The following is a 23,078-nucleotide window of genomic DNA, read 5'->3' on the forward strand; positions in this document are numbered from 1 at the left end:
GCACCGAGCAGTACAGAAGATTTGTGTTAATGCACATGAATCGTCTATATAATAATGAATACTGTAGATCTACATTTAAGGGATAGACAGATGTTATATAAATCAGTTATGCAGGCAAGTAAAAGATCCAACCTGCCGCACATTCTCGTGTTTGAATTTGATCCTAGTTGAACTAAATAAGTTCAACTGAACCTTTGGCTATGAGTTGTGGTGTTCTGTCCTTGTGTTGAAGTCTTGCACGAGTCATTATTGTCGTTTCGTGATATCTTGTGTCATGATGCACTAAGCTTGAGCTTTATATTACCGCTTTGTCTCAAGCTTTATCTTCCAGTCAGAATTGAATAGAATTCGGCCGATGTTTGTAGTGCAGCAGGTGGTGATAGCTTTAGCATTTAGCAGCATCTCATTAGTTCACCGTTTCTTTTCCACCTCCTCAAGCTGCAAACCGGCAGAGGACGTGGATCGAGTAGCAACACGCCGCATCATCCGTAGCATGCACACGTTAATGTTTTATGTTGCGTACTTGATCCGATATCCTGCGTATGCTTAAACTTCTCATGATATCATCCTTCAGTATCCACATATAATCATTTCAGCTGGAAAAAAAAACCATGCAGTATGAGCTTGTGTCAAAAAAGACTCCAGTGTGTTATTGAGTATGGTAGTCTGAAATTGCAATCTGCAACAATTCTCTCTTTTCCAGGAGGAAATATGAATAATAACCAGTTGTTGGACTTCTGATCAGAAGTTTGAGAGTTCAAATCCCACCACCACTAACCTGCCACTGCTGGGCCTTTGAGCAAGGGCTTTTTAAAACCCCTTAACTGCTCAGTTGCATGAATGAGATAATTGTTAGTCGCTCTGGATAAGGGTGTCTGCCAAATGTCAAACGTAATGCAGCAGTTAAATGCCAGTTCATTCACTTGCAGTTTGCTTTATAAATACAAATCCAATCTCATTTGACCTCTTAAGGGAACAACATGAAGTGCTTTCATAAAAAAATATATATTTATTTTTATTATTATTATTTTTCTTCACGATTACATATTATAAATGTTCTTGCCCCAGTATGGACCTATAAGCTCAATTGGATGCTTTTTAATTATTGTTGTTGTTGTTGTTGTTGTTGTTTTTAAAGAAATCATTGGTTAAACTAATTAAAAGTAACTGATAAAGAAAATAATAATTATAAAAAAAAATGTAAGCACGTACAATTTGACGCATTTATACCTAACAGAAGAAGAAAAAAGTCCCAAAATCGTATTAAATGCAAAAATGAAGGTTTCTTTTTCTCATTACAGTATAATCCTGGCTCATGGGTCATCATGCCATAGTGACAAATCTGTAAATAACCCATAGATTCGTTTCAACTCCTAGCTAAAGTAAAAAGAAAAGAAAATTATGTTCCAAAAGTTCTAGAATGATTTGACAGCATGTGAGTGTTTAGACAGTTGCAGAAAATATCTTCAGATAAAGATTTAGATTTAGCACTCACAGACAACTGTAGGGAAAAAAAAGACCAATGCCTGAGCCATCACTTCACTTTTGTATCCAGGGACATCCAAAATAGACTCTGTGGAGCCCTCAGTATGGATATGCAATACAGAACTCACTTTGGGGAGAAAAAAAATACTGCCTGGGCTCCTGATTTGTCCAACACTGATTCTGTGTTTAGGAATCTCAGTGTTAATCAATCACATACACGGTATGGATGAAAGATCTTTGGACACCTGACCATGAGAAGTCAGGTCTTGATGTAAGTGATATGAGAAGGCCTGGGCTTCAGTCAGCATTCCAGTTTTTTCCAAAGATGTTCAGTAGGGTTGAAGGCACAGCTCAAGCGCACACCACTCGAGATCTTTTCTCTCCAACCTATGTAGACCATCTCTTCATGAAGATGGCTTCCTAAAATTGGCCATTGTAATGCTTGAACAGGTTTGGGTCTTCTAGTAAGGAAGTAAAAGCAATACTACTGCACCCAACAACTTCCTGTACAATTGTGTGCCTCCAATTTTTTTTGCGGAAACAGTTTGGGAAAGAACCACACGTGGCTGGTAAAGTCTGGTGTCCCAATACTTTTGCCCATATAGTGTAGCTTTGAAGAAGTGGAATTTAAATGAGTTCAGAAAAGCATTTGCAAAATTCAGAAACGGTAAATTTAGTAATTTCTTATGGATTTGTATTGTGTACAATTATAATGAATTGACTGATGGCAAAGCTGCTTTGCGTGATTTGCATCCGTCTGTGAGACACTCCACTATTGTGTCAACACACGACTTCCTGTTCTTTAAAATTGCTTTAGGTAAATACCACATTGACACGTGTAGGATATGCCCTATGTAAGACGTCTCCAAAAGTCTCCAGTTGTACATTATGTATTTTATGTATTCTACTGTTTTAATTGGCAGCCACCAATTATTTATTTATTTTGTATTTGTATGCGACTAGTTCCCAAATGGTAATTGCTTTTATTTTGCCTCGCCGCTCCCCCCCCAACCCATTGAGCCATAATCAATGCTTTTATTCACATACAGACCCCCACAGCATATTTTCTCAGGAGAGAACTCTTTTTTTCTTTTTTCTTTTTTTTTTTTCTTTTTTTTTTGTCTTTGCCAACCCCCAACCCTAATGTCATGCTGTTGTTTTCATTCACACAAATGCACACCTTTTTCACACCCTCTCCCCTCACCCATACACACACACACACACACACACACACACACAAATATCCTGTCAGCCTTTCCTTCTCTGTCTTGATGTCCACTTTCTCTTCCTAACCATCATCCAGTCTCGTTCCTTTTTCATCAAGCTACATTATGTCTCAGACTGTTCTACTGCCTCCCCTTCACCGTCCCAAAACTAACACACACACACACACACACACACACACACACACACACACACACACACACACACACACACACACACACACACACACAGTGTCCCCCTGGCTGCCTCTTTGTCTGCTTCAGTAGAACAGCACAGCCTGCTCAGGCCTAGGGGATTAACATGTGTGTATACCCATGAAGTGAGCGATGATTTGAAAGGAAAAAAAGTGGGCAGAAGAAGGGAGGGCTCATCAATCTGTAGCTCCTGTCGTGTTAGGTTTTTTCAGAGCTCTGTGGGAGCGGCCGACACTGCGAGAGCGAGATGATACGAGCCACGCTGAGCGCTTTTAAAGTGCCAGGGAACATCATGAGCTGAAGAGAGCCTCGGTTGATGAACGTGTGCTGCAGAGGCACCTGTTTTACTTCTTGTAAGAACAAGTTAGAAAAAGTGTCAATCAAACCAATCTGGCACAGATGTTAATCACATTTCAGAGACACCCATCATTCCATTCCGTACCTTCCTCTATCGAAAGAGATGAGTTAGGTAGGGGTGTGAATGTCATACCGATCATGCACGGTAAGCAAGTCACGCGTGTGTAGATAAAAAATCTCTTCGAAGTACGACGGTTGTTTCTGATTTTGATTTAGTTTTTCTTTTGCAAATCACACAATCATGGACTTTTGGTGATTTTTTTTCTTTCCTCGACGAAGTACTCGAGGAAAAAAAACCAAACACTCTCAACACAGCTAATTTATTGAATGCAATGTTTAAATAATCTCAAATATTCCTTGTTGTGTTAGGAAGTGTGACGGATGCATTCGTTGGACTGAAAACGAGGCTTAACGTTCGCACTAACTCTGGCAAGGGCTTTTACGAGATCTCTTTGCCACGAGGGCATAAACAAATCAGCTCCTGTTTAAACACGAACTTCCTTCTTTGTCACGTGTTGTCGTTTGCCTCGTGCCCTTTTACATGGAAGGAGGTTTATGTGCTTTCTCGCGTGCGGTTCCCCCCCCCAATGGAGACGGTCATAGATATACAGTATAACAAAGACTGATTCGCATTTTCAAAATCTTCATATTGTATCCACAAGTAGGTGCCTTTTAAATTTACATAAACGCAACATTCATACCATTTGTGGGCGACACTTAGCTACCTAATAGTCCCCGAGTCCTGACCTCAGGTTACTCTCTATAGAGTTTCTGTGCATCTTTGTTTTCGACATGTAGTGCTAGGCTTCCTGACGGTTCTCTGTTTCCCTTCCAATTCCCAAAACCAATCTAGTAGTTAGTTGTGAACGAGTGCGTCAATGTGTGTGCATGGTGCACTGTGGTAGATTGGCGTCCCATTCAGAGCGTGTCTCTGAGCCTCCCTCTTCATAGTGTTCCCAGAACAGGCTTTAAATCCACCACAACCTCGAGTAGGATAAAACTGTAGAAGAACGAATAAATACCAATTGTTTTTTATTTTTTTACGTTGTAATTGGAAATTGATACAAATGAAATGCTAAGGCATTAAGAGGCATTTTTATATTTATAGAGTTATATTTACTGATATGATAAAAGGGTGGTCAGATGGATGCTTAGATATGCAGCATCTCGCAACATCTGTGGTAACAATTAACAAATCGATCTGCCATACTGTCACGTCGATTGTACAACAATGCAGTAAAGTGCAACAGTCATTAGAGTGCCATTAATGTCATAAAACACTATGACACAGTAAAGTCTTTAATTCTGACTCATATAGTTAGCATGAGTTATGAGAAGGAGCCCACGGGTTTCACACTTAAAAAAGGCCAAACTTTTATCAGCTAAAGCACTATGTTTCCTGAATCTGTGAACAGCTGAGTGTTGTTGACTTTGGATCATTTTCACAAGCTGTAATTTAGTCTTCTTAATCACACTCTGCAAAGTCCAGTTTGGGAAACACTGGGCAACATGTTTTGGTTTCTGGTTATCTTTATGAGGATGCTTTAATGTAAAAACTAGCTTTTAAATTTTTTAAGTTATGATCCGAATTTTGAAATTTTTTTTTTTACATGTAAGTGCCATTTGATCTGAAGGTGATATCTGAATAAATCAAGGCTTAATCGTTTCTAGTAGAACCAGAATTGCTGCATGTCCTAAAACCTGAAAGCCCACAACAGCGAGTATAGTGCTTGAGAAAGAGAAAGCAAGTGTGCGCTTGATGTGTGGTATGTGTACCATAGGGAACAGCAGTGATACTTGGTAAATGATACTTGGGCATTGTGGTGAGCCTGATGACATAACCGCAGACAGACAATATATACCCCAGACTGGCTAGAATACTTAAAATATAATTATAGCTGATAAAACCAACTGAATTACTGAAACGCAATTGTGTACAGGGACATCATCATCATCATCATTTTTATTATTTTTTTAATTATCGATAGCGGTCGACCGATTAAACGGTTTTGCTGAGTTACTATCCGTACCGATAGTTTTTCCGGGTTGCGTCCGTTGTTGCAGTGGCTGAGTAGGTCCGCTGTCATTACGAGAGCAGCCTCTAGAGGCGAATCACTGATGCCACGTGCCATTTTATTTTGCATGAGACTGCGCGCTGCACAGAGTGCTCTATATTATATGTATTAATAATATAATTATATTTATTAATGAATAAAATAATGTAATGCTTATTTCATTTAGAACATTTTCATTATCCAGTACTGGTTTTCATCTTTGTATTAAAGTTCAGTTCTATTTTAAATGGATGGATTTTTTTTTTTTTTTTTTTTTATAGATTCTGGATGTATATATTAAAAAAATAAATAAAATCAGTTGATTAATTGGTTATCGGTAAGTACGATCCAACCTAGCTATCGGTCACCCTCCAATTATCGGTTTAATGTTACATAATGGATAAAGGTATAGGGGCACCTGCCTTTTCCATCCATATGTGGTTCTCTCCTAAATTGTTACCACAATGTTAGGGGGTGCACAATTGTATAGGATGTATGTCTTTGGATGTGGTAGCAATAAATTTGCGCTTCACTTGAAGTTGGAGACCCAAACCTGTTCCAGCATGACAATGCCAGCTTTATTAAGCTATGGTTCACATGGGTTGGAATGAAAGATATTGAGTTATTGAATACCTTTTTTGATTAACGAAACGCTGACTGCACCCCAGGCCTCCCTACTCTACATAAGTACCTGACTTTACTAAAAACCTTCCCAGGTTATTTATTATTATCCATATGGAAGATATTATAAGAGCAAATGGAGCCTAAATGTGGAATGGATGTTCAAAAAGCACATACAAACCTTTTGTCCATATAGTTTATTCTCTTTTTTCCGATAATATCTCGAGCGAACCATACACGGTTCAGCATTATACTTTAATTATATTTGCACATTGGTATCTGCAACCTTCCCAGGATTCGTAAACCTACTATAAACATCACATGACCTCCAGTCATACTCTTCCCCCAATCAAAATCAGTTACAACACTCACTTGTTTGCAAACATTCTACTCACTTTGATTAATTTGGACTCTCCATGTTATTGTGCCAGGGTTTCTGAACACAGCCTGGTTGACAGATTTTGGCCAATCGCCTGACTATTTGTTCATCTCTCATTTCTGAGTATTGCCTAACCCACTGGCTTGTTTTGGCTCCATTTTTTTCTTTTTCGTAATAAAACAGAAATCTTGCACCGGCATCCATCTGTCCACTTCATGACACACGAGAGAGGCCGTGAGCATTTTCACAACAATAATAAAAAATAAATAAATAAATAAATCACACAATAATATTTCTCCCAATAGTATCTTAGAAACCACTCCTGGTCCAAATATGTTCTTTCTAAAAAAATAATCACCCTGCATTATATTATCAGAGCTCCGAGTGAGACCACGAATACATTCATTTATTCATCCATTTCATTCATTTATTTGTTTGCTTGGTAATTGAAAAACTTAACGCAGAAATCATGTTTGTTTAGCTGGGCTAGACAAATCATTTTGTCTGCAAGTGCGCATTCATTTCGTTTCACATCTTAGCATTTGAAGATCATGTCTTCTGCGGTCACATGGTACAGTCGCTTTAGTTACTTTTCCAATTGAAAGAGAAGGTGAAATCGTGATTTATTTTTTTATACCGAAACTGTTTTTACCCTTTAAAATACAAGCGGTGCTCTCAGTCTGAACTCTAGACTTTCCTCTACGAAGGAGGGAAACTGACAGCAGAAAACCGCATGCTGTGTGAAAAGCTTGTCAATCGATAACTTTTGTTTGTCTCACAAATATTATTAAGCCAACGTGACCAAGCGCTCAGACCAAACTCCACTCGCATTAAAAAAAAAAACGTGTTGAGCAAAACCCATGCAAATCACACACTGAAACCCTGCATAGGTCATACATTATATCGCCAAAAGTTTGCGGACACCGGGTTATAAGTATGGTATGCGCTTTTTAAACATCGCATTCCACTTTTAGTGCCTCTTATAATCCCGTCCACTCTTTTGGGAAGATGTTTCTCTAGATTATGGAGTGTGCTTATGGAGATTTGTGCTCAATTCTCAAAGGTGTTTGTCAAGTCAGATACGGATGTAGGTGAGGTGAGGAGCCCTGGGGTGCAGTCAGAGTTCCAGTTCATCCCAAAGGTGTTCAATAGGGTTGAGGTCAAAACTCTAAAACAGGCTCTAAAAAATATGAAATGGAATCTAGTTCGGTTATAAATTTTTTTTTGACCAAATAGACACTTGATGATCTTATTCTAAAATGTTGATCATCATTTCTTGAAGTCACTCCCTTTCCCTTAGGAATCTTTGCTTCTGTTGTTATCTTGCTAGCATGTGACATTTTTCTATATCTCCAGCTGCCTGTTGGTTCCCTATATCTTCACCAGATCTAGCCCCAGTCCCAGCAGAAGAGAAGTAGCCCCAGCAGCATGATGCTCTCACCCCTATGCTTCACAATGTTTTTCATTAGACGATAAGCTGTTTTTTTTTATTTCATCTCACTTTTTTTATATTCACTGTAGTCAATAATGGCTTTTACTTTATTTTCTTGGTTTGGACATGTGCAGAGGAGGGACATGGGGTATATTGGTAGGAGAATGCTGAGGATGGAGCCGCCAGGAAGGAGTAAAAGAGGAAGGCCAAGGAGGAGGTTTATGGATGTGGTGAAGGAAGACATGCGGGTAGATGGTTTGAAAGAGGCAGATGTAGAGGACAGGGGGGTATGGAGACGGATGATCCGCTGTGGCAACTCCTAACGGGAGCAGCTGAAAAAAGAAGAAGACTTGCATTATTTTCTTGCATATATCTAGCTTCCAACAGCATGTATTTGATGACCACACAGGCATTAGATACGGAGGCACTGGCAGCTGTTTGTTACCTTTTTTTTTTTTTTTTTTTTTTTTTTTTTTTCCGAAAACAGCATGGATCTGATTGTAGTTTGAGCTGTAAGGCAGATCACAGGTTTACAGCAATCCACTTAATATAACACGTCCTTGTTTCTGTAGTAACAAAACATTTACAGGGATGAAATTCCTGCAGTATAAAGGTTGCACTGCAGAAATGGTCTGTAAGGAGCCATTTATGTGCAAGGAGTCGTGCTGAATATACACATTACATCATTTAGCAACGTCACAAGCTCTTTGCTCATGCTTTAGCAACTTTTTATTTTTATTTAAATGAATCACTTTTGTCATATTAACATATTCCATGCTCAGTGGTGATAAAAGTATGACATTGGTAAATGGAATAAATGACAGAAATTGATTTGATGGTTATATAGATATTTAAAGATATGTCTTTTATTGTCCTGACCCACACTCACTTGTTATTGTGTTGTTGTGTGTTTAATACAGGCTAAATGTTACGGGCGTCTGTTGCTATAATTAGCCCCTTAGTTGAACATTCATCTGAGGTTGCACACAGGTCAGCCTGATATGTGCTGTCAGTGTGGAGGACTGAGGCACAACTGCCTCGGACAGATGGACAGCAACAGTAGAGAGAGTCCACCAGAGGGGAGAGAGAAAGAGACACACACACACACACACACATACACATATATGAGGGGTGAAAAAAAAAATTGAGACACTAAATAGACTATCAGAGGCAAACCTAAGATGGATTTACGCTGCTTTTTAATGACCAGCTTATCGCTGAATCAGTTTTTTTCAAGAAAATGATGATTCAGTGGAAACAATCATTCAAATACAATGCAGCAGGTCCTAATGGACGTGGCGAGTGGCACGGATAATGATGTCGACCATTTCTGAGACGGGTGCTAGACAGCACACAAAGTCTCCAGCCTTGCTTCATGTGAGGATTTTACTTTTGAATAAGGAGGCTTCCATTATGTCTAAGTGGGACTCAAATATTGCTGACCACCTTTAATATTCTTATTTACCTCACGCATTCCCCTGACAACGATCTATTCCTTTTTGCTTCAGGTCAATTTGGCATTTCTTGTGCTTATGAATTATTGACATCTTAAGGGCTTTAACTGCAGCATCCATTTTGCCATTCTTAAAAGGCATCCTCTGTCTTAGTGTCATGAGGTGTTTTAGCTTTGTTTCAAAGCTTGTGGTTCGAATACTACCTAAATGTGGACTATATTTTAAAGCTAAGCTTCTGACATGATATGATTGCCTAAGACTCCTGAACTATTCAGGGGCTTTCTATACATGCCTAAAGTCCATTTATACTGCTGTACATTCAATTGAACTATTGATCTGCATTAGTATCTCTCTCTCTCTCTTTTTTTAAATAATTTAATTAAATCGTCAGTGATGTGTCAGGTTGTGAGTAGCAATTTTAAGCCATTAGGAAGTAAAGGCAATGCGAAGGGAAGTGGAAAGCTGTCTCCTGCAGGTGCTTTAAGAGCAGCAAGGCAGTACCTTTTGACTCATAGAACTGAATGCTAATGGGTTAGAGGAACAGTCTGTCTAAATAAGAGAGATACAAAAACAAAGGTTTGTGGATACCTGACTATAAGATTCGTATGTTATTTCTGTGCATCCCATTTCGCATTTAGTCGCCGTTTGCCGTTATGATAACCTCCCCTCTTCTGGGAAGTTGATCCAATAGATTTGTAGAGTACGCTTGTGAAGATTTGTGCTCATTCAGCCACAAGGGTGTTAGCAAAGTCAAGTCAAGTCAAGTTAGGTACCGATGTAGGGTGTGGAGGCAGTCAGCTTTCCAATTCATTGTTCAATAGGGTTGAGATCAGAGCTCTATAGCAGGCCACTCCGGATCTTCCACTCCAACCCATGTAAAGCATATCTTCATGAAGCTGGCTTTGTGCACAAGGCTATTATCACGCTGGAACAGATTTGGGTCTCCTAGTTCAAGTGAAGGGAAAATTGAATGCTGCCAAATCCGAAGACCCGCTATACAATCATGTCCCTCTAGCTTTGTGGTAACACTTTGGGGAAGAACCACATTTGGCTGGAAAAGACAGGTGTCCCAATACTTTTTTTCATATAGTGTGGAATTGCTGTGCTCTGATGGATATATACAGTGAGGAAAATAAGTATTTGAACACCCTGCTATTTTGCAAGTTCTCCCACTTAAAAATCATGGAGGGGTCTGAAATGGTCATCGTAGGTGCATGTCCACTGTGAGCGACATAATCTAAAAAAAAAAAAATCCAGAAATCACAATATATGATTTTTAAACTATTTATTTGTATGATACAGCTGCAAATAAGTATTTGAACACCTGTCTATCAGCTAGAATTCTGACCCTCAAAGACCTGTTAGTCTGCCTTTAAAATGTCCACCTCCACTACATTTATTATCCTAAATTAGATGCACCTGTTTGAGGTCGTTAGCTGCATAAAGACACCTGTCCACCCCATACAATCAGTAAGAATCCAACTACTAACATGGCCAAGACCAAAGAGCTGTCCAAAGACACTAGAGACAAAATTGTACACCTCCACAAGGCTGGAAAGGGCTACGGGGAAATTGCCAAGCAGCTTGGTGAAAAAAGGTCCACTGTTGGAGCAATCATTAGAAAATGGAAGAAGCTAAACATGACTGTCATTCGCCCTCGGACTGGGGCTCCATGCAAGATCTCACCTCGTGGGGTCTCAATGATACTAAGGATGGTGAGAAATCAGCCCAGAACTACACGGGAGGAGCTGGTCAATGACCTGAAAAGAGCTGGGACCACCGTTTCCAAGGTTACTGTTGGTAATACACTAAGACGTCATGGTTTGAAATCATGCATAGCACGGAAGGTTCCCCTGCTTAAACCAGCACATGTCCAGGCATGTCTTAAGTTTGCCAATGACCATTTGGATGACCCAGAGGAGTCATGGGAGAAAGTCATGTGATCAGATGGGACCAAAATAGAACTTTTGGGTCATAATTCCACTAAACGTGTTTGGAGGAAGAAGAATGATGAGTACCATTCCAAGAACACCATCCCTACTGTGAAGCATGGGGGTGGTAGCATCATGCTTTGGGGGTGTTTTTCTGCACATGGGACAGGGCGACTGCACTGTATTAAGGAGAGGATGACCGGGGCCATGTATTGCGAGATTTTGGGGAACAACCTCCTTCCCTCAGTTAGAGCATTGAAGATGGGTCGAGGCTGGGTCTTCCAACATGACTATGACCCGAAGCACACAGCCAGGATAACCAAGGAGTGGTTTTGTAAGAAGCATATCAAGGTTCTGGCGTGGCCTAGCCAGTCTCCAGACCGAAACCCAATAGAGAATCTTTGGAGGGAGCTCAAACTCCGTGTTTCTCAGCGACAGGCCAGAAACCTGACTGATCTAGAGAAGATCTGTGTGGAGGAGTGGGCCAAAATCCCTCCTGCAGTGTGTGTGCAAACCTGGTGAAAAACTACAGGAAACATTTGGCCTCTGTAATTGCAAACAAAGGCTACTGTACCAAATATTAACATTGACTTTCTCAGGTGTTCAAATACTTATTTGCAGCTGTATCATACAAATAAATAGTTAAAAAATCATACATTGTGATTTTTGGAATTTTTTTTTAGATTATGTCTCTCACAGTGGACATGCACCTACAATGACAATTTCAGACCCCTCCATGATTTCTAAGTGGGAGAACTTGCAAAATAGCTGGGTGTTCAAATACTTATTTTCCTCACTGTATATGGTGAGCTGGTCATGGTGTGCGGAATAAACGGAAGTATTTGCTTAAGCTGTTTTTAGTCCACAGCACTACTTGATTCGGAACGCTCTGAAAGTGTTCATTAATTTTCCTCGGCAGCAACTGGGACATTGGTGCCAACTGCAAAGTTTATATCAACGCACTCATTTTTTTTAGCAACAGCTTTCACGGGCGCTTGCATTCGCAGACGTTCCACATAAACGAACTAAAAATATTTGTATCCGTTCAAGTCGTGTCTTTTTCTCCGAAGTGGTGCTTGTTTAGGAAATTTCAGTGTCAGCGTTTTTTGTAACAGTCTGAAGCGGTAACTTAAATTCTCCGAATCGGGGAAAGTCTTCAAGAAAGCTGGCTTTGAGGTTTCTAATGACAAGCTGTTTGTTCTAATTATGTAAGTGATATTATGTGTCAATTTGCAATTTTGGATGTTTGACAATATTAAACATAATAAATGATTTAAAATGATGGTGTAATGTTAATTTATTGAAAAAAATGACAATAGATGAAATGGTAAATTACTGTGGTATAAAATGAAGCAGTTCAGGATGCACTTCTCACCATGTCTATTTCTAAATAGCTAATTATGTTTGGCGAGCAATTAAGCAGTATTCGTTCGCATGGGACCGTTTTTCACCTTCACAAACAACCATATGATTAAGTCCAGATTATTGCATGATCAATTTTATAACACAAAGACCTGCCTGTACTTGACACCTACTGAAATTGAATGCTTTGTACTTTTTCTTTTTTCAGGTTTTACCTGAAGCTGTTTTTTTTTTCACCTTGAGAGAACGGCTTTTTCACCTGCTGAATCTTTATTACAAGACGGTTAAGCAGAGAACAGTTAAATGGAGATGGATAGAAGAAACATACTAACTAAAAACTGACATAATCTAAAGACACCAGCAAGTGTTTTTTATGTGCCTGTAAACCAGCCCAAAAAAAGGGACCCGAAGGGGAGTATATTGGTCATGGCAACCGACCCAGGAGAGCCAACCGGCACGGAGGAGTCATCTGGAGAGAAACCTGACGGAGAGAGGGTGAAAGGGGACGAGTGGACAGGGAACCAGTCAGCGAGCCAAAGGGAGAGCCAGACACAGGAGAAAGGGTCTGGACATGAGGAAGTCTCAGGAGCAAGAGCAGCAGAAGTTGTTGCAGAAGAAGGTAAAGTCAGCAAGGCGCAAGAGGAAACATCTAATCCGAAGCGTGAGAACAAACGCTTCTTTCGGAAGAGCGTGGAGCTCTGTGAGAAGGATGAGCCCGTAGAGGAGGATGGCATCCCTCACCCTGATGCTTCAGACTGTGTCTTTGGTGGTGGAGCTCAGCACGGGGCGACTGATGGAACTCACAGAGGTGGCCTAGAACTGGTTAAAGGTGCTTCATCTGTACCCAGACGAAAGAGAAAAGAGGATGAGTCTGAGCAGGAGGAAGAGGCTGAGATGAAAGCTGTGGCTACGTCACCTGGTGGCCGTTTCCTAAAATTCGACATCGAACTTGGCCGGGGAGCTTTTAAGACGGTTTATAAGGGCTTGGACACAGAGACGTGGGTGGAAGTGGCCTGGTGTGAACTACAGGTAAGTGCTGCTTTGGAATAATTTTATTGATTACATGCTTGCACACAATTGAATTTGGATGCAGTAGCATGAAACGTTTCCTTCAATTAGGAGACCCAAAACCCTTTCCATCATGACATTGCCCCTGTGTGTAATGCAAGCTCCATGAAGACATAGTTTACACAAATTTCCAGTGGTCTTAAATGGCCTGCTGTAGACCTCAACCCCACTGAACACCTTTGGTTATGAATTAGAACGCTTACTGCACCAAAGCCTCCTCACCTCACCTACATCAGTACCTGACCTTAACACCCATGTGCCGAAATAATCCCAAATCTCCTCAAGCACGCTCCATCTAGTGAAACCTCCTTCCAGAAGGGTTGAGGTTATTGTAACAGTAAATGGGGACTAAATGTGGAATTGGATGATTAAAAACGGCATACGAACATCATGTTTAGATGCCCACAAACATTCGTCATCTTTTCCAGCAGGTGTTTTATGTGCTCATAATGCTGGCTGCATTGTACAATGCGGTTTTTTTTTTTTGTTGTTTTGTTTTTTTTATGTGATCCTATCAAAATTGTATATTTGTATTTACTTTTTAATTTCTCTTCTGTTGCTGCCTTCATTCAATTGTATGTTTTGATCTTTGATATTCACACTTCTGTAAGGCTGCTCGGTTTCTAAACGAGAAACGTGTATGTTGCAATCAAATCTGGTGATCTGTTATACTGTGTCTCTTTAAAAATGTCTCAACAGTGCTAGACCTGAAAACAGCTTTGCACAACGTACCATGTGGCTTCTTAGTATTAGCACTGCTGCCCCCCACTGTGATACACTGTGGTTTTTCCTCCTAGGAATAGATCTCTTCAATCCAGTTTGCTATGTTGATCCTGTTTCCATAAACATTATTACTAATTATTCCAATTAGTTTTGCATCCTTAATAGTTTATATTTAAACTCGCTGTCTTAACCAGAAGCAGTTTTGTAGCTGGAATGAAACCTCACATTTCCCAAAATACACTTTGTTGGATTTTTCTTGGTATTTAAGTATCTTTCTCAATCACTACTCAAGCCAGATTGATTTAATATTTCATTAGGTTTGGTAATGTACCTGGTAGGAAGTTTAAGTAGCCAGTTTAGATGTGAGGAACCATCTGTCTAATAAACCAAATGAAAAAACAGAAGCCCAGATGCATTATACCAGTGTTATACAACGAGTATTCAAGTAATAACAAGACACTCTGTCATGTCTGCTAAAATGTTTAGTCAAGGGGAAGAAGAAGGTGCTTTATAGTTGTGGCATATCCTTTACAGCACAATGAAATTCTGGGACAAAAGCAGAGCAAAGGGGCAGCCATGATACAGCACCCCTGGAACACTGAGGGATTAAGTGTCTTGTTCATGGGCCTCAAGAGTTACAGCTTGGCGATGCCAGAGCTTGATTCTCCAACCTTCCAATCAGTAACCCAGAGCCTTAACCACTGAGCTACCACCATTGGAACGGGGCAAATATTCTTTTTTTTTTTCATCATCACATTTCATGGCGAAAATAATAACCTCCAATGGATATAAAAAGTCTACACACCCCTGTTACAATGGCGAGTTTTGGTGATATAAAAAAAACCTGAATCAACTAAGATGAATCGGAATAAAAGTTATGGATCAGGAGAAGTGTACAAAGGATTTACAAAACATTCATTGTAACATATTATGAATGGATTTTCATCGTTACCCAGTTGTAGAGCGTATCTCAGGAAGTTTTTCCTTTCCGCTGTCAACACATGCTTGCCCATTAGGGGTTAAATGGATAGGCACTAATTTATGGGTTTAAAATATTTATTTGTAATCTACCGTATTTTCCGGACTATGAGCCGCTACTTCTTCCCACGCTTTGAACCCCGCGGCTTAAACAATGAAGCGGCTAATTTATGGAGTTTTTCCCGGTTTCACAAACTTTAGGCCAAAAAACTGAGCCCCATAACATTAGACCAATGAAATTGTCGAACGGGTTCAGGTGAACCAATGAAACTCTTTATATTAAATCAGATGCGCTCCCACTGAATCGGGCCACACCACATCATAATGATGATGCTCCTCTGACGTTTGACCTGACTGTCTACAGGAAATGCGCATCATTCGTCATGCTGAAAACAATCGGGCATGAAAAAACACTTCACCTGTGTTCTGAGCTGCACGGCATCGAGAGAAAAACTTCACCGATGGTGATTTTTAAACGCACGACGATGCCAAAAGAAAAACTCTTGAAGGAAATTGTTGTGAAAGGAAGGAGAAAGACAGTGAACAATGACTTTCTTGGTAGGCTACTGTTTAGATACAAGCCGTGTAACAGTCACGGTGTTTCGTTAAAGCCTTTGTAAAGTTCATTAGTTTCAGTGTAGACAGGCTTATAGACAGGTGCGGCGTATTTATGTTCAAAATACAAATCTTTGTCAAATTCAGTGGGTGAGGCTTATATTTGGGTGCGCTTAATAGTCCGGAAATTACGGTATTTCTTTCTGGAAAAACTGCTTAGCAGCATTGTTAAAAGCGCTTTAAAATATAATTGAATTGAAACAAAGAAAGCTTGGAGGCCATGGATAAATAATAAAAATGCAGCGTTTGTGGGCACAATCACATTTGAAACTAGGCTATTGTTCGTTTCAAATAGTTTTTCAGTCATTTTTACACATTGAGGCAGGAGAAAGTGAAAGGTTTTCCATCATAGAAACCTGCCATTTCAGCAGGGTTGCATAGACTTTTTTATATCCATTGTATCTCAATTGTAATTACTTAAATTGCAGTACAATAGTGGCTAAAACTAATCCAAGCCGAAGTTCAATTAGTCTGTCCCCTGAGGTTGCTGAGAAAATATATCCTACTCTTAGACGTTTTTCTGTGTTGCTGTGTACAGCTTCGTTACACAAAGTAGGCCGCATGGATTTTGGAGGCGAAAAACATCATACAAAATATAGTTTTATTGTCAACTCACTAACGGCTGAACAGTCTGCAAGTAAACAGTATCTGTCAGCTGTATCATGTTTTTCTTCCCAAGTGCTCTGGTCCAGCCAGAATGAATCAGGATGCTGTTTTTTGGGACTTATCCTGGGCCTTTTGGAGAAATCTTAGCCTCTTGTATTGTTGTTATTCTTTCGAAAACTTTTTTTTTTCTTCACAGTGGGGCGCCCTGAGACGCAAAGAGAAAAGAGCTTCAGAACTCTAGCTGAATGGCTCCATAGTTTACACGTCGAAACTATCCGTGGGAGAGCGGAGTGAATCCCACTCAGCACGCAGTGAAGTGCAGAAATTCTGTGGTCAGCACAGTACAGCGTTTGTCTTTTTAATGTAGCTGTGGCTCTCTGTTTGAAAGCATTGTGGTACACAATACGCTATTTTCCGGGAATACCGTATTGCATAATGGATTCAGAAGACAGAAGCCGTCGTTGCCGTCAGCGCACGCATGCACACAGCTGTTTGCATAAAAATCTCTATCGCAGTAGCTCATCAAGCGTGACATAGTCAGGACCGTTCAGAGGTCACGTGAACCAATGTTGAGTGGCAAATTAAATGAGGTGTTATAGCAGCATTCCGAATTTCAGTGGGATTTTACTTATACAATCCACGCATGTCGATTTCGGGTTCCAGGGATTTCGAATGTAGTATGTATAAAGTAAAAAAAACTATTTCTCATATTGAAAATGACAAAAGCTACAAAATACGAATGAAACATTTCGCCAAATAAACATACAGCTGTTTGTTTATACATACGCTCGCCCTTTAGTTTTATATGAACCCATGTACAACTCCTTGTATACGCATTTACACAATCAGCAAGTAGAGGAAGTCTAAAGTAACTTAAATATGTACTTTTTTTAAAACCACAGACAAAAAATAAATAATCTAAGAACATATCAGACTTTGAGGTGGGAGGGTTCTGACAGCTAGAAACCACATCATATCAGGCAGGAACAGCAATCTGAGGCTATAATTATTTTAATTTTTTTGATGGGCCTGTGCATATTATAGCTTTCAATTCGTCTTCCTGGCTGACAGACAAGGAGATCTGAGCGTTTATCTGCTGTTGTAGGCAATCTCTTATCTACAAGGAATTTTCCCTCTCAGAACTGTCACTCATTCAATATTTTTTTGTTTTATCCAACTTTCTGTCTGAACAGTTATGTGTGCAAAATCCCAGATCAACTTTTTCCACAATACTTAGTCCAGTCCATCTGACACCACCAACCAGGCCACAACCAAAATCACAGAGAGGACACCTTTTCTTCATTCTGATATTGCACAGTACTCAGAGCTCTTGACGTGTGTTTGCATGAATTTATGCATTGCACTGCTGCCTTGTGATTAGCTGATTAGAAGACATGAATGTGCAGGTGTACAGGTGTTCATGTATATTCGATGTTGTATACAAAAACACGTGTTCAAATATAGACCTTGAATAGAAAACTGGTGGAACACAAACACACCACGTTCATGTTTAAAAGTCATTTTCAGAAATGAATGCAGAAGGAGAAGCGATTGAGTACCAAGCTGAAACTGTGTTTAAGAGATATAAGATACAATGTGTATAAGATATAAGATACACTTGTTATAATGGTGAAATTATCATTGGAAAGAAAACTGGCATCTATATAACGGCGACTTTTTGGTCCATAATTAGAAGCTGTAAAATGCTGTTTGTGAGTGAAGGCAAGTAAAGCAATTACTGTGGATTTTGTTCGGTTTCTCAGCAGGTTTGGTTTGCTTTGTGTGCAAGGCGTAGTCTGTCATGTGTTTAGAGCTAAATCCACACTGTGGACCTGGCTAATCTCTGCATTCGAGTGCCGTGCCAGGCTCCATCCTCCTTCCCCCTTCGCTCCGCCTTGAGCTTAACCAAGTCATAAGGGAGGAAATTGGCCTGTTAAAGTATCTCTTAACATCTATTAAACCTTGAAAGCCTGAAAGTGTTCATAATTCAGGTCTTCATAATTTAGTAAGTACGATGTAGTAAAATTAATAGCAAAAAGAATACATTTACAAGAGTAGAGAATGCAAGGTTGGACAGGCTGACTTAGGCCATATATAAATAATCCTTTATATCCACATGACTTGGATTAGTCACAGTTGTCATAACTATTTCGAATCAAATGTCACTTTCACTGTAACAGGAACGGTGGCGTTGTGACACAAACTTCAAGCGAAAATGAACCCTGGCTTGTCAGACTGTTAGTGTGAATGTACAGGGCTATGGTTTTAGAGAGACCCATGCAAGTTGATTTTGTTTATATACAACAAATTAGGTAATTTAATGGTATGGAGATTTACGTAAAGATGTTACACTTTATTTTATTGAAAAATCCTCCCTAAGCATGAATAATAGCTTTATATTCTTGGCTTTGAGACAGTTCTCCAGACATTCAGCTGAAATTCTTTGCCTCTTGTTAAACTTGCCAAAGGTGATCTTCTCTTGTTGGAGATTTGTTTTCCAGAGCAGTTTAATAGGATTTAGGTCCGGGGACTGGGCAGGCCATTCCATGACAGAGAACACTTCCGCCAACTGTTAGCTCTCCAAATAACGATTACAGAACTTGGACGTATGCTTCGGGATGTTGTTGGTTTCAATTAGATGCAGTCCAGATGTAATTTCATGGGGTTGAAGTATGGAATGGTAGCCATGTTTGTTCAGTATTCCTTACACCCAGAATAAGTCTCCAACCTTCCCTGTTCCAAAACAACTGCAACGTTCTTCCAGTCATTCACTTTCCAATTTTTCTGTTTTTGCCTTTTACCTGGGTTTTTTTGGATATAGACAAAGTAACTAGGTTTTCTTTTATTTATATAATAGAAAAAAACCCTTACCTTTATTCTGCTGTGTGGGGAAATTCATTCACATCACATCAATTCTTCATGGCACCTTCATGAAATATACTGTAGCATCACAAACAAGTGAAATCTACCTGATGTATGATGTCTCACAGCCTCCACCAGGAAGAAGCGCAATACTATTTCTTCAGTCCCCTGTTGCAAGAAGTAATGATAAACCGTGACCAATAGATTCGTGATTTTTAGGTTATTTTGGGTTTTTCTTAGTTCCATTTACTCCCACACCCTCACACATGCACACAAAAAAAAGATTATTTATTTATTAATATCTTCTAATGAAAATATAGCATATTTTTTCAAAATATTTACAAATCTGTCGTTTATTGCTACCAGAATAAATCATGGATGACCGATGAATGAAATCTGTGAAAGCAAATACACTCTTATGGTAATGAATGTGGTTCTTCTTAGGCTAGTTGCTTCTTAGATTTCTATCCTGCCTATAAGGAAGTAAAATAAAACCTAGCTCAGATTATCTACTGGGAGGTTTGATACCCTGAGATTCCATGTGTGCTTTCATATAATATGACTGAATAAATTTTTAAAAAGTGCAGGGGAGGTATTATCACTGTGTCAAAGCTGCAGTAAGGGAACCTGCCATGAGCAATAGGGTGTGGAGAGAGAGAAAAGAGAGAGAGAAGGATGAGCCCTACAGAGGATTATCATGACATCACTTAGTGTGTGGTTAATTCTAACTTTCCACAAAAAAACGTTTGTGTTTTCATGCATGCATAAAAAAAAATGTATTTAGAGTACAGAGTGAGTAGCCACAGTGACACTGCGCTAACTCCAGTTCCTGAGGGAACTCATATTGTAACTATGTTCCGCACGTAAAAAGGATTGCGTTCAGTACCGAACCGAAAGCCCTGTACTGAACATTTACGAAACAAATACATGTACCGTTACACCCCTAATTTTAAGCCGATTTTCATATTATCATATATCTAAATAAACAGCTAAACTGGGAAAATTCACAAAACTATGACCGTCACCCAACATTAATCTATCGTGTAACACAAATACTCCAAATGGTTACATCAATGACATGTATGAAGTGAATTAAGTAGAGCCGAGGAGGAGGTTAACGGAGGAGAATGCTGACCTACTAGAAACTTCCATTTCGTAGACTCTCCAGCTGAATGAATACATCTAATCCCTGACTGCGGAAGTCTGTTCTCAGTACTCACTATGCATAGCTGTAGGTGTGTGCAATTAGTGACAGCAAAAGCAAGCTCTTGAATTTATACACAAGCAGGAGGAAACAGCACTGGGCCTGGTCTCACTGATTATCTTACTTAGTCATGTTCACATTATCGCCTTTTGTCCTTGTCTCATATTATCTACAGCTAATTTACGAGAGACACAGACATGCAGACATCTTGATATTTTAGTATTCGCTCATTATTCAATTATAATTAAACTGTGAAGTGTGGGGTGTATACATACTAATATATATATATATATATATATATATATATATATATATATATATATATATATATATATATATATATATATATATATATATATACACACAGTGGAACTTTGATACTCCTGACCTTGACACTCGCGACCTCGATAGTTTAATAGACACTCGCGACTTTTCATTTGAAACCGGCCCAAGAGTAACTCGCGAAAAATCTAATAGCTTTCGAGAAGCCGCGAGTGGCTCGAAAGTTCGGAGTAACATTTCAAAACAGAGTTTGTACTAATAAATCACATAATAATGTTTGAAAACCTATTGTATTATTCATTTAAAGTAGTAAATAAAACATTTATGACAAGTAATCCACAATTTTTGTTGAGTTTACAGTACAGAACATGTACAATTCCCCTTGAAAACCATCAAAAGTAGTCAAAACCTTGCGATTCTTTTTTGTTACGCGTGAGGGTTCATAGGACGTATCCCCCGTGAGTATTGAGGTTGCACTGTATATGTATAATACATAAAATTATAGCATGTTTTATTCTATAATTCTGTGTGTGTGTGCGCGTGTGTGTGCGCGTGTGTGTGCGCGTGTGTGTGCGCGTGTGTGTGCGCGTGTGTGTGCGCGTGTGTGTGCGCGTGTGTGTGCGCGTGTGTGTGTGTATACACACCCCACACTTCACACCTACACACCCCTGTGTTATAATTAAACTTGAATAATGAGCGAATACTAAAATATCAAGATGTCTGCATGTCTGTGTCTCTCGTAAATTAGCTGTAGATAATATGAGACAAGGACAAAAGGCGATAATGTGAACATGACTTAGTAAGATAATCAGTGAGACCAGGCCCAGTGCTGTTTCCTCCTGCTTGTGTATAAATTCAAGAGCTTGCTTTTGCTGTCAATAATTGCACACACCTACAGCTATGCATAGTGAGTACTGAGAACAGACTTCCGCAGTCAGGGATTAGATGTATTCATTCAGCTGGAGAGTCTAAGAAATGGAAGTTTCTAGTAGGTCAGCATTCTCCTCCGTTAACCTCCTCCTCGGCTGTACTCAATTCACTTCGTTCATGTCCTTCATGCTAGCATTTGGAGTATTTGTGTTACACGATAGATTAATGTTGGGTGACGGTCATAGTTTTGTGAATTTTCCCAGTTTAGCTGTTTATTCAGATATATGATATGAATATGGGCTTAATGGGGCATTTGTAAAATGCTGTGCTTTTGTTTATGTGTATGCACAAATGCATGAATTTATTTTCTACTCGTTGCAATGGCAGACTCTGTTGTCATGTGTGGAATATTTGTTAGTGTGTGTGTGTGTGTGTGTGTGTGTGTGTGTGTGTGTGTGTGTGTGTGTGTGTGTGTGTGCGCTCATGCAGGTCAGGAGAGGCATGAGTGAAGGTAATTACAGTGGGTGCCTGTCAGGCCAAAACAAAAGGTCTGCATAGGCAGCACAACCCATGTAGAAAGACAACTGGCTGAATGCATTCGACCCAGATTAGACTAGTCTGGCCCAGTTCATCCTCTGACACAACATATACACATCCAGGTTTAAACACAGAGCACACAGCAGTCAGTGCTCCAGCTACATGGGCTGGAGGGAGCCAAAGGGGTCCAGCCAGGAGTTAGTGATTTTTGTCATTTGGCAACAGTAGTGGTTCACCATTCAATATCAGTTATGGGTTCGTTCCTATAGATTTTTTTATAAGAGCATTCGACTGGTCACTTCAAATCAAGTAGGGCTTTAAATAATGGACTAATGGAATAATGGTCAAGATGGACCTGTTTTTTTGTCGTTGTTGTTGTTGTTGTTTTTAGTAAAGTTTATTAATAAAATATTTTTTTTGCATTTGTCATCCTGTGCATAAAGTTTATTTATATAAAACATGCAATTCTATTAGATTGGCTATGTTCTTATGTCAAGTGTTGCCATTATGCTCCTCATAATACAGTTCAATACAAAGTATTACAAGCAAAGTAAGATCACTAAATATCATCCATGCAATATTTAATTTACATTTTTTTCTAATTCATGTTTTTATGTCCTATAAGGGAACTTGACTGCCTTATCGTGCATTTCACACCCAAGTTTCCTAAGCGATGAAACGGTTTGAAATAAAGAGATGATAGGTAAATGTGAAGGTGAGCTTCCACTTCAGCATATTGCATCAGTGATGATCAGCAACAGAAAGTAGTTTTATTCAGAATTTTAATACAGTAGTTGTCGTTATTAGTTATACCACATGATAGTGGGGTTTTGATGGAGG

General features: G+C 39.4%; 1 protein-coding gene across 9 annotated transcripts in view; it reads left to right on the plus strand.

The window, feature by feature from the left end:
* Nucleotides 1-23,078, plus strand: part of wnk3 (WNK lysine deficient protein kinase 3) — a 55,329-nt gene that overhangs the window by 2,631 nt on the left and 29,620 nt on the right. For all 9 annotated transcript variants that reach the window (XR_014538113.1, XR_014538114.1, XM_083570458.1 and 6 more), the window contains one exon: nucleotides 12,702-13,522. Coding sequence is in view for 7 of the 9 variants with exons in the window: in XM_083570458.1 (XP_083426584.1) it covers nucleotides 12,920-13,522 (603 nt within the window). In the remaining 2 variants the exon portion in view is untranslated. The remainder of the gene's footprint in view (nucleotides 1-12,701; nucleotides 13,523-23,078) is intronic.

This window comes from Silurus aristotelis, assembly GCF_946808225.1.
Source record: "Silurus aristotelis genome assembly, chromosome: 19".
In the NCBI taxonomy this organism is placed as follows: domain Eukaryota; kingdom Metazoa; phylum Chordata; class Actinopteri; order Siluriformes; family Siluridae; genus Silurus; species Silurus aristotelis.